The following is a 12812-nucleotide window of genomic DNA, read 5'->3' as shown; positions in this document are numbered from 1 at the left end:
GTAGGTAGGGAGAAAGTGTAGTTAGGTAGGTAAATAAAGGAATATAGAGAGAGAAATAGAGAGAGAGAAATACTTGGTAGGTAGGTAGGGATAGAGAATAGGTAGATGTTTCCAGGTGTATTTATCCATGTGCTGGAGAAGGAAATTGCTGACAATTTGCAGCACCTAAGACTTTGTTTCTGCTGGCATAGCAATTGATCAATGTAATTCCCATCAATCACTTGAAGAGCTTTCCAAAAGATGGGGGGAAAAGTTTTTGCACTCTGCAAACCTCCCCAAAATGGCCTGTTTTTTGCGAAAACAGGCTCATTTTTTCCCAAAAAAAGGCATGAATAGCCTGGGGAGGGGGGGCTTGCAGAGTGCTGGGGGGGGCAAAATGAGCAAAAAACCTAGCCCATTTTTTGTCAAAAAAATTGCACGCATAGCCTTATGGAGACTTATAGAATGGTGCTGGGGGGGGGGGGGGACAAAACACAGTCTGTTTTTTGCTCATTTCTGCCCTCCCCAGACCCCAGGAGCTCTCTGAAAGCCTCCGTAAGGGTATGCATGGCCATTTTGTTGAAGGGGCGGGGCTTCGGGAGGAAAAAAATTCTGTATTCAATGTATAAGACACACCCAGATTTTCAGCCCTTTTTGAGAAAAAAAGGTGTGCCATACTCTGAAAAATAACAGTAGTTTTTTATTGTCTCTTTTGAATGGTGTATAAATATGGGTTTTTTATGTACTATTGATGGGTGATTTGTGAGTGCGCAAAGCTTCCAGGAATTTCCTAGCATTTTTAAATTTAGTTTGTTCTAGGGTGCCCAATTAAAACTATAATTAAATCTGTTCCTATGTTGTGAGATCAAAGAGTTTCCATTGTGTTTTCTGATTTTACTTGGTGTTCATGGATGGGTTGTGCTCTTCCAGTCCTTAAAACTGCATTTGAAGATGACTCCTGTGGATTTTTATTGGGCTTCTGGGTCTTTTGGTTTACTAAGTTGGTTTGGATAGTTAGTTTGTATAGCCAAAGGATTCCACAATTCAATCCTGAGCTACATATTTTCTCTTCTATTGCTTATTTTATTTCTTCCCACAGAAGGAAGTGCTGGACCATATACCAGCTTGCACAAAGTACAGCATAAATTACAATGTGTTCTTAATGAAATAAATGTTCCCTTCAAGAACACTTCCTTTTTTCAAGGGCAGGATCAAAGTTCATTGGAACCCTTTCACTCAATGCTTAAAGTTTTTTCAAAATTTTTATAGTTCTTTGTTAGTTTTACTTTTTTAAAGGTTCTTGCTGTACTCAATTTTATTATATAGTTATACCACTTTGAATGAAGTTATAGTGGCATAAAAGTGGCAAAAGTGGTTAGAATGCAGTACTGCAGCCTACTTCTGCTGACTCCTGGCTACCTGCAATTTGAAAGACCAGATCTCACCAGGCTCAAGTTTGACTCAGCCTTCCATTCTTCCGAGGGCCGAGGGTAAAATGAGAGCCCAGATTGTTGGGGGCAATATGCTGACTCTGTAAGTCTAAGTGCTACTGCTATTTTTAAAAAATGATTCAGTAGCTGTATAAGGAATGCACATTGGAATTTCTAAGACATCTCATCCTAATTCATTCTTTAATTATCCACTTTTTACTGAGATGTCCCAAACTGAAATGGCCCATACAGTTTTAAGAACTGGATCTCTTATCGCACTATATTAAAAGCATAGTAACTTCTGCAAGAAAAAAGCGCACAGCTTTAGCAAATGTGGCAATTATACGTTGCAGTAATTTTCTATATACAGAATGTAAAAGAGGGGCCAAATATATTGACAGGACTAACACTGTACCTGTCTCTATGCCTGGTATACGGCTAGTGTTGAACAAACGTTCATACTGAGAGGAGCACAATGGGACGGTATTGTAAATCATAAGCTGAAAGGAAAAAAGGAAAATGAAAATATCCCCCAAACAAAGGTTTCAAATTAAGGAGAAAGTGTAGCTGTCACGAAGATTAAAGAAGTGGTGGAAAATTAGAAGACCTAAAGAAATGGAAACAAAAGTATTAATAATCATACAAAATGAAATCTCCATAGTAGTTAGCAAGCCATTTCCCAATAGCAATTCTTTCTACAAGCAAAACTTGTAGAAATGCAAGCTAAAATCTTTTTCTTTAGGCAGTGAATTATTTTAATTTGGCTGCAGATTTACTCACCAGCTACCACATTGTTTGAAGTGTGCAGTTCACTCCATTTCCTTAGGTTAGGGATGTAACATCAGAATATAAAACAGGCAAGGGAGCTTTATACCTAGCACTGGACTCTTTACAGTATTTGTTGACTGCTGGTTAACAAAATGACACTTTTTCCAGGCTAATGCTGAAGCCACATGGGCTCAGGAAAACCACTATTTGAGTGGAAAAGATGTTAAGATGTAACTACATGTTACCATCCTGCTGCCAAAAAATCCTGAGGCACATGGCTGTTCTGTAAGCTGTGGAAAAGGCACAACTTGTTCAAGAAGCAGAAGGCAGATATAGTTAAGGTGACCATGCTAGACCCAAAGGTCTCTTGCCCTCTTTGAATCAGAATAATGCAAATGTGCAGGCTCTGCATGGTGTTAATATAAAGATTTGTAATCAGCAGAATAGAGTTAAGAGGGAATTCTGGCATTGTTTTATACATTGAATTCTCTGGTGCTCCATGTTGTCATCTGGTTCTTCTTACCTGTTTCATTTCCTGGAATACGGGAGGTGTTAAACATCCTCTCCCATTGAGCTGAGCAGAGTGGAACAGTGGATCCCATCAGAAGAATCTATGCAGCAAATGAGCATTACAATTGTGTTTTACAGAAATAATTAGGTTGTGAAGAAAAAAAAAATCATGTGTGAAGGTTAGAGAGATTACCAGAAGATCTGAGGATCCCCAGAGCTCTTCAGGCCTGGAGTAATTACCCAAAAAAGGTCATTCCTATTTGAAAAAACAAGTTTTATGTGGTTTATAACTTGACAATAATAACCGAGGGGTTTTGCCAGGTGATTTTTCCACTGGAAATGCCTTCTGTTGATGAAGTATCTTTCAAAAGTATAGTTTTCAAAATGTATCTTTTCTTCCGATAGTTTTTAGGTTGTATTGAAGTATTTTCTTTCAGGTATTATGTAATTATGCAAAATTTGAGAGCTCCAGCAACAGTGCTAGAAAAGATCACTGAAGGGCCTCATACAAATGTAACTTATTTTATGTGTGTATGTGTGCATACAAACCTTCTTTCATTTTTACTTTCTCTGCATATTCTATCCTACGCATTGAATATTTGAGGTCTTCCTTCTCAGCATTTTTATTTATCAAATTTCCATTTTAAAAATAGAAAAAACACCCATATTTTTTGGGGGGGGGGAATCCTTCACAGAACACAGCATAGTGTGTATCATTGCCCTCATCTATGTCTTCTTTCTGCCAACATGATTGCTGCAAGTTCCCAAATATTTCAGAGCCTTGGCCACAAAATATAACCTATACTTGCAGCATTAGCACAATTACAGCCTTATAACCAAAAGAACTTGAGTTCTTTTTCCTATGGTAACAAAGATACCTTGTATTTAGAGGAAGTTGTTACATTATATATAAGAAAATAGCCTGGATTTAAAAATACTTCATAATGATTATTACACTTAGGAATAGCTAAAATGGAAGTTGAATTGTACACTTATTTCTATATAGCACTCCATGTTAATATATGTGTGTTGTATTTATTCAATACCTATAAATATATTGATCAACCAAAGTTTCTACCTACCCCACAGTTGAGAAGCCTGAAAAACCTGCTCATGACAACAAACAGTGAAATACACTTGAAACAGTCACATTGTGACTTTAGAAATAAACACCTAAATTTCAGGCATGAAAACAATAGTAAAATAGGAAAGTTCAATAGAAGAGTCATGTCTCTATAGCAATACTCAATTCTTCATCAGTAAAAAACGGCAGGAAGCTATCTTTTATAGAAAAGATAAAGGCCAGCATGCTACTTTATTTGGTATTTCCTATGCATACCTCTGGATTTTTAGTATTGTAGAATCATTTTATTTAGGAACTTAGCATTATAGTGTGTGTGTATAACACTGAAAGCCTTCAAATGTATTTTTTAAAATAATACAATTTTAATTTCAAAGAAAGTTAAAAATATTAAATGGCTTAATTCTTCCAAAGCCTTCTGAGAACACATGGCCTGGCACTATTTTGGTGTCTGTGCGCCATGGAGGTATAAATAAATAAAATGGAATCAATGGGTATCAAGATGCCTGTAAGCATCAAGTTGCTGATCTTGAAGTAGATGACTATTCAATACAGGTACACAAAGATGCTAGTCTTTTTTGCGGGATACACAAAAGTCTCTCCAAAATTCTTTATCCTAAATTCTAAGATTGGAACTTTACTGCTATTATGTGAATAGGATTAAATACCCACTGAATCGGAAGTCAAGAAAAAATAGCCTTGTTACATGAGCCTGGAAAAAAAACACCCTTCCTGGCTTGCTCATATACTTAATTTTAATTTGGTCCCTAATTCTGTTACTCAACCATCCTGCTTTTTTTCATTTATCTTATCAGGTCGTGTACACATTATATTTACATTTGACAGTCAGATGTCTTATTTTTCTCTCGCAATCTATCAATAGAAATAATACTTCTTATCTATGGGATTCGAAAAAATTGGAAAATTTACATACTGGCTGGATTTGTTGTCTATCCAGTTTTCTTCTGTACAGCAAGATAGCATGGATGGCGTTGCCAGCTCTAGCTGCCTGCACAGTAGTTGGAGTAAAATACAGAAAATCCTGAAAGATGACAAAAAGAGGTAAGAACAGATGTTAAAGTATTATGTTCGTGAGGACTTTTTAGATACCCACAAGCAATAATATTGTTGCAGTAATAAAGAAACAAAAGTACACAGAAAATACAGGAAGTTTTTTTTCCCTTATAGTTCCCTGTAATAGCATACTTGAATAATGATCTAAATGTCATATCTCTAATATACCAAACATGGGAAGGAAAGAGAGAATAAACTATTTGGAACTTTTCTTATCATCATAATCTAAAAAGTAGAGAATATACTTCTAAGGCTAAGATAATTCTGAAAGCCGTTTGAAGCAAAAGCATACTGTGAAATCTATATACTATTAAAACTTGTTGTCATGCCCTTTAATTGGGTGAAATGGTACATCACAGAGTAACAATTTTTGAACCAAGATACTCAAATAGGGTAACTTATAGAATGTGTTCAAAATCCAGGCCACATGACTCTTGGAAGTTGTGACTGCTTCAGTACTACTGGCTGCTGGGATGCTACCCATCACACAATCTTCATTTTCAATTTTCCATGATAATTTCCCAGCCACAATCCCCCCCTCTCCTCCCCCACCCTGCAGCAGCCATTTACTTGCCTGCTGGGAAAGGAATGGAAATTAATGGGGAAATTGTTCCTGCTCCAACTGCTTTTTTGCCAACTCTTGCTCATTCTATTTCTCTGTTTAGGTAAGGAAATACCTCTGAAATGATGACCCAATGGAGCACCTGTTGTCTAATTCACACCAAAATCAAAAACGTTATGATGGCCGTAACATATAAGCTGCCATGAATGAATGAAAAGCACCTGCATCCTTGACATACCATTATTTTTATACCTCCATCTAGATCCAGATTTTGATGTTATAGGACAACAATATTAGCACCTACACCTAGTGAAATTAAGCCTAAAGTATATACCTTTACTAGGACTGACCAAGATGATTAAAAAAGGATTTTCAGTAAGATGTTATCATTGATTTGCGTTGGGATACATTGAAATAATGACATCTGTTGTTACTATATAGACACAAATTGTTATCCAGGCAAGTACATGTCAGTTGGGGGACTAGTTATGACCTTATTCCACCTGAATAGCCAATTTGAATAGTTCACTCACCATCGCAAAGTAATTACTGTTTACCATGATAGGCCCACGTCCTCTGAGATAAATGTATTCTTCCCACCAATCACTAACCTACAACAAAGAAATGATCTGGTTCATTGATCTATGAAACTCAAAGAGAATATCAAAAGGCATTCAGATACAATTAGTTCAAACAAGCCACAAATTATGATATCTTGATTGCTCTGGGAGCCTGTATTGGTTTACATAAGCAACAATATCCACCCAACAGTTCTTAAATAAAGCTCATCCAACCTTACTTCTTCTTCCTGTGGGGAAAAACACCGTCGTGGTTAATGTTTGGCAAGAGTTGTTAGAAAAAGCTCCTGTCAGAAGAGAGCTGATGTTGCGACGGCACGACATGCAATCTTGGTGGTCCGAGAACGCAGTCGAATTCCTGCCGCTGGACGGTCCATTTGGACCTAAACCATCCCGCAGAGATGGTGATTGAGAAGGGCACCTCCTGCTGATCTCAGGGACACCGCAAAGTCCCTGAAAGATCCAGGAATAGCCTTTTTTTCCGGCGACAGAAACGCAGCTAATGAAGCTGCTGAAGTTGGGACAGCTCCAAAACGGGAAGAAAGCGGAGAGAGAAAGTGTCGAATTGGTGAGGAAATTTTATTATTAGAGGAAGAGACTACCCAAGAAAAAAATTTAAGTTAAGATCAAAGACAAAAGACTGTAGGCGGCAAGATTGATCTGCATTGAACTTAGTGTGTTATCCAGTTTCTAATTTCTTTTTTTTTCACGGATGAAACTTTTGCAGGGGCTACCTATTTTTTTAAACTGAATGGATTAATTCTTTCTTCTTATTTTTTCACTTTTGCTTATACCTATGGATTAAAATTCGCCTTTTTTAAATAATGCTTGATTTGATTGATTGGATTGTTTTTGATCTCCATTTAAGTTTTTTTTTCTTTCTTAAGCTTGGAATATAAAGAAGAAAATAAAAATGACTATAAAGAGGGTTGTAACAACAGGAGGAAAAGCAGTTACACTGCCACTTAGAGGCTGGATACATGTTTTTTCTTCTTTCTCTTTGATCACTTGAGATTCAAGGTTCTTTCAGCTTGTTTACTGACAGTGATAGTAGGAAGTGCACAAGTTGTTTATACAGGTCCCTTTTTGAAGTTCTATCACTAGCTATTGGAGAGAAGACAATATCTTGACTTGAAAGATAATAAATGAACCTGTTTGAAGTTTATTAAAATAGCCTTGAACCCCATAGTGGCAGTATCTGCAAAATTGAAAGAATGGCCCAGCAGGAAAAAGAAACTGTAACATTGCAAATGATTATGTTTGAAATTCAAAATATATTAGTTGTGACAGAGAGAATTGAAAGAGATTGGAGAATATGGAATACAAAACAGAAAAATCTGATGGAGAAACTGAGGATGTTTACCAAATGAAGAAAGTGGAGGACAGAGTTGAAAAGATGGAAGAAAAAAATAAGCAAAAAGATAAGAAAACTGTGGATTCTGACAACAAAGTGAGCATGGTTGGCAATGGCAAGAGCGGAATATGGAAAGGGGAGATGGATGGATTGGAACTCTATCCCAGACTTCAAAGCACAGAAGAAAAGAGAGAAAAATTGACGGAGATAAGGAGAGAAATATTTATAGAAGCACTAGTGATAACCAAAGATAAACTGATGGAAAGAGCAGATGTTGGGTTTCAAGCTTTTGTGAGATACGAAAGGAACAGCATGTTGCCAAGGGAGGTTTATACAAGATTTATTAAGAAAGTAACTAGAACATTAATGCTACAAATGGCAAGAGATATAAGACAGTACTATTGCTGGAAGGATACAGGTTGATGCAATGAAAATGTATAATAAAAATTAAGCTAAATTTAGTTTATTAGTAGTATGTATAAAATGTAGTGACAATAGCTATAGTTAAATAATGATTAATGATAACAATACATATAGATATATTAGTTTGATAATATGAAATTTTATATAAACAATATATGGAGATTATGAGAGGAGGTTTAAAAGCTTTATTTAGAATATGTTATAAAGATGTATTGCGATTGGATGATTTTAGGATGATTTAATGGAATGTTATTATATAATTCTATTCTAGATTTTGAATATTATATATAAAATAACATAAAAACAATTAGAGTCAAATTAAGGTTGAGATATAATAATTGTGATATACATGAATATAGGTGAATTTAAAATATGCAATTTGATATGAAAAGCAGGTGGAGACTATGGAAGAGATGCATGGAAATACTGTAATCAACTGATACACTTTCTAAAATTTGTAAGGAAGATGGTTTTTTTATTTTTATGTTTGTTTGTTTAAAAAACAAATAAAAATTGTTTAAATAAAAAAGAAAAAGCTCCTGTCATGGGTTGTTGGAGGGTTGGGTATTTTTTTTTGGGGGGGGGGGCTTACTGCAGAATAATATGAAACTGGTGCTTATTTATTTTTGCAAGGCTTCCAAGTAATATTGCAGCCAAAGAGAGAATATAGGGAATGAACATGTAGAAGATGAGCTTCATCAAAAGTTGTTATACTTGCTAAAGAAAATAACACAAAGGACTGAAAGATTAGACTGACTCTCAATTACATATTGTATGAGGGGTAATCAGTCTTTTCTACTATGATTAATGATTTGGGGAGGGGGGGTTCCCCCACAGTGCAATTGTTTAGAACAAAAATATGTAGAAATCAAGTTGTTTCAGGAAATCATATAAAAACTGCACCTTTCAAGCCAGGAAACCAAGTCAGAGATGGATTAAAGTAAATGTTGCAAATTTGTTTCAAAGTTTTGTGATTAAGGGTTCCATGCTCAGAGTTTAAGTTAACAAAAGCGATTAGGCTAACATTGATCATCTAAATAATTGACTTCACTAACATGAAGTGCTAAAGGTCTCCTATCAGGATATATAACAGGAGGAAGAGAGGCAGGTTTCCTTGGTTGATGCTTCCCTATCAAGCTTATCTATCAAGGCATTAATGACTTCCATTTTTATGGCCTTCTAGAGCAGTGGTCCCCAACCCCCGGTCCGCGGACCGGTGCCGGGCCGTGGAGTACCTGGCACCGGGCTGCGCAGCGGCCGGGGGCCATGATCGCTGCAGCGGCCGGGGGACATGATCGCTGCAGCGCAAAGGCTCCTGGGCCGTGCGCAAAGGCTCCAGGGAAGAGAGCCCCGCGCTGGTACGCACATGATATATAAACAATCAATGTGTCGTCGCGAACAACGCCCCCCCACCCCTGCGCGCGCTCAGCAGGCCATGGTAAAATTATCAAAGGCTGACTGGTCCGCGGCGATAAAAAGGTTGGGGACCACTGTTCTAGAGAATAGCACCTGATTAAGAATAGCACCTTATTTCTCTAGAAAACATTGAGTGATTTCTTATTGTTGTGTTCCTTGTGCTATGTTTTGATTTTATATACTGCCTAAACCCATAGGTGGCACATGGAGTCATATTTGCTGGCATGGCATCCCTCAGCTCACCTGATTTTCAGCCTTCCGGAGGGCTGGGGGAGGCCGTTTTTCATCCTCTCCAGGCTTCAGAAAAGCCTCCGGAGCCTGAGGAGGGTGAAAAACAGGCCCAACAGGTCAACCGGAAGTTTGGAAATGACCGTTGTCTTACCTGAACGGTCCTTCTATGGGTGCTGCGAAGGGAATCCAATCATGGGTTAACTTAGCCCTCTAGCCTTGAGACTGAGTATGCAAATTTCAAAGTCACGCCTCCTCTGACTGGACTTCCGTTTCCATTCAGTTCTCGTACGAAGTCCACCGAAGGAACAATATGTCAATTGTCAATCAAGCCGCAGGCCATCTGGCACTACCTAGTCGAGTCCAGTCAGAATAAGAAAGTCACAGAGTCGCGATCAAAATGGAGCCCTGACCAGCCGAAACTGCAGGCGGGTTTGGATTCCCTTCGCAGCACCCATAGAAGGACCATTCAGGTAAGACAACGGTCATTCTCCTGTGTGCTGCTCCGGGAATCCAATCATGGGATATGCCAAAGCAATTAAGTCCCAGGGCGGGAGCTAGGCTGGTCAGGCTCCTCCGCAGACGGAAGGACCCTTTGCAACACTCTCCGCCCAAAGGACGCCTCAGCCGAGGCAAAGACATCAATCTTGTAGTGGCGAATAAAAGGTGAGGGCGACGCCCAGGTGGCCGCCCTGCAAATCTCTTCTACGGACGCTTGCGTCGCCCAGGCCGCTGTGGTGGCCGCACTCCTGGTGGAATGAGGAGTGATCCGCCTTGGAACCGGTCTGGAGTGGGTGTCATACGCCAACGCAATGCAAGCTTTCAACCATCGGCCGATGGTGTGGGAGGACACCTTCTGTCCCATTGAAGACGGCTGGAAGGAGACGAACAGAGCCTCTGATCGTCGGAACGACGCAGTACGTTTCACATAGCGACGAAGAGCCCTGCGAACATCCAGATGGTGCCACTGGCGTTCCTGCGGATGAGACGGGTGAGGACAAAAGTCCGGCAGGACAAGTTCCTGAGTTCTGTGAAACAACGAGTTTATCTTTGGAAGAAAGGTCGGATCCAAACGAAGCACCACCTTGTTCGGGTGGAAGATGCAAAGATCCGCACGAACAGAAAGGGCTGCTAGCTCTGACACCCTCCTGGCCGATGTTATGGCCACCAGAAAAGCCGTCTTGAGCGTCAATAATCGGAGGCTGATGGAATGGAGAGGTTCAAAGGGGGCAGCTGTTAGGGCCCTGAGAACCAAGGCCAAATCCCACGTGGGATAACGGTGTACCGTCGGCGGTCGTAAGTTGGAAGCACCCTTAAGGAAGGTCCGAACCTGCGAGTGCTGAGATAAGGAGCGGCCTTGGCCACCCCCGACCACCGTCGACAAGGCTGTGACCTGACGGCGAAGCGTGTTTGGCGCCAACCCTTTGTTGAGGCCGGACTGCAAGAAATCCAGAACTTGGGGCACCGAGGCCCTGATGGGATTGACCCCGGTGCGCCGGCACCACCGACAGAAGGCCTGCCAGGTAGCCTCGTAAATACGGGTAGTTGACGGGCGACGGGCCGCTTGAATGGTAGAAATTACTTCATCCGAATAGTGAAGGGCCGCTAGCATCGCCCGCTCACGTGCCACACGGCTAACTGCAACAGCTGAGGGCTCGGGTGCAGGAGAGCCCCTTGGTTGAGCTGAATCCGGTCGTCCGGAATCCTCCAAGGACGCGAAACGGACAGATGGACAAGGTCTGCGTACCAGGGACATCTGGGCCACATCGGAGCGACCAGCAGTACTTCCGCCTGTTCCGTCAAGATCTTCTGAATGACCGACGGAAGGATCGGGAGAGGAGGAAAGGCATAAAGAAGGCCGGCCGGCCACCGACTGCGTAGAGCGTCTACTCCCTCCGCCCCCGGAGTCTGGTATCGGGAGTAAAACCGGTGAAGCTGCGCATTGTGCGGGTGAGCAAACAGATCCACCTCGGGTAGGCCGAAGCGGCGAGAGAGTTCCTGGAAGAGAATGGGGTGGAGCTGCCACTCCCCCTGATCCACAGTCGCTCTGCTCAGCCAGTCCGCCTGAGTGTTGGCTTCGCCCGAGATGTGCTCCGCCCGAATCGATGAGAGTCTGGGCTCAGCCCAATGGAACAACCTTTCCGCTTCCAGCATCAGAGCTCTGGACTGTGTTCCCCCTTGGCGGTTGATGTGGGCCTTGGAAGCCACATTGTCGGTCAAAATTAACACATGGCAATGAGATACAATGTCCCGAAACTCCAGGAGAGCTAGACGGATGGCCCGCAACTCCAGCCAGTTTATGCTGTTCGTCAGCTCCTGATCTGACCAGCGACCTTGGGCCACTCTGTCCAGGGCATGGGCCCCCCATCCAAATAAACTGGCGTCCGTTGTAACTTGAACGCGGTCCGGCTCCTTGAATGGACATCCCCGGAGGAGCATGGACGACATCCACCAATGCAGGGACCACCTGGCCTTGCCCGGAAGCTGCACCTTGATGTGGGAATGACTGGTATGCGCTCTCTGGAAGGGCAGCAGAAACCACTGGAGAGGGCGCGCATGGAACCTGGCCCAGGGCACCACGCCGATGCAGGAGATCATCTTTCCTAGCAGTTTGGACAGCGACAGCAGTGGTACTCGCCGTTGAGATAGCACATGATGCGCCAGATGGTATATGCTCTGCCTCCTTTCCGGGGACAGGAAAACCTCGCACGACATCGAGTTGATGGTGGTTCCCAGATGAAGGAGGGACGTGGTTGGACGCAGATGGCTCTTGGGCAGGTTGAGGACAAACCCATGGTTTCGCAATGAGTCCATCGTGACCTGTAGGTCTCGGAGAGCCTGATCTCGAGAAGGCGACAACACCAACACGTCGTCTAAATAACAATTGATGCGTATTGGAATTGAGCGAAGGGAAGCTGCCAACACTGCCAGAAGTTTGGTGAACGTGCGCGGGGCCGAGGAGAGGCCGAATGGCAAGGCCCGGTATTGATAATGGCGGCCGTTGAAGTGAAACCGCAGGAACTTCCGATGTGCCGGATGAATGGGCACATGGAGGTACGCTTCTTTGATGTCTATGGAAGTCATCATGTCGCCTTGGCGGATGGAAGCCAATATGCTCTTTAGAGACTGCATTTTGAATTTTTGGTATTTGATATGCTGATTGAGCTGTTTCAAATCTAGGATTGCCCTCCATCCCCCGGAGTTCTTTGGTACCAGGAACAAGATGGAATAAAACCCTAGGCCTTCCTGCCCCTTGGGTACCTGTTCTATGGCCCTGATGGTGAGAAGATGGAATATCTCGGCGTACATAAGGCGCCGTTTCGACGGGCACCTGGGCACAGGGCACCTGATGAACCTCCTCGGGGGGATGGATAGAAATTCTAGAGTGAGACCCAAGCTCACCACTTGA

General features: G+C 41.9%; 1 protein-coding gene across 5 annotated transcripts in view; it reads right to left on the bottom strand.

The window, feature by feature from the left end:
* CPT1A (carnitine palmitoyltransferase 1A) overlaps positions 1-12812 on the bottom strand; it is a 59859-nt gene that overhangs the window by 26320 nt on the left and 20727 nt on the right. For 4 of the 5 annotated variants that reach the window (XM_032220860.1, XM_032220850.1, XM_032220879.1 and 1 more), the window contains 3 exons: positions 5938-6015; positions 4703-4810; positions 2701-2788 (listed from right to left, as the gene is read on the bottom strand). In XM_032220860.1, coding sequence (XP_032076751.1) covers positions 2701-2788; positions 4703-4810; positions 5938-6015 — 274 coding nt within the window. Of the gene's footprint in view, positions 1-1824; positions 1910-2700; positions 2789-4702; positions 4811-5937; positions 6016-12812 lie in introns of all 5 variants that reach the window. The other variant, XM_032220883.1, reaches the window with a different exon arrangement.

This window comes from Thamnophis elegans, chromosome 1 (assembly GCF_009769535.1).
Source record: "Thamnophis elegans isolate rThaEle1 chromosome 1, rThaEle1.pri, whole genome shotgun sequence".
NCBI classification, from domain to species: Eukaryota; Metazoa; Chordata; class Lepidosauria; order Squamata; family Colubridae; genus Thamnophis; species Thamnophis elegans.
This window is presented reverse-complemented; position numbering and strand designations above follow the sequence as displayed.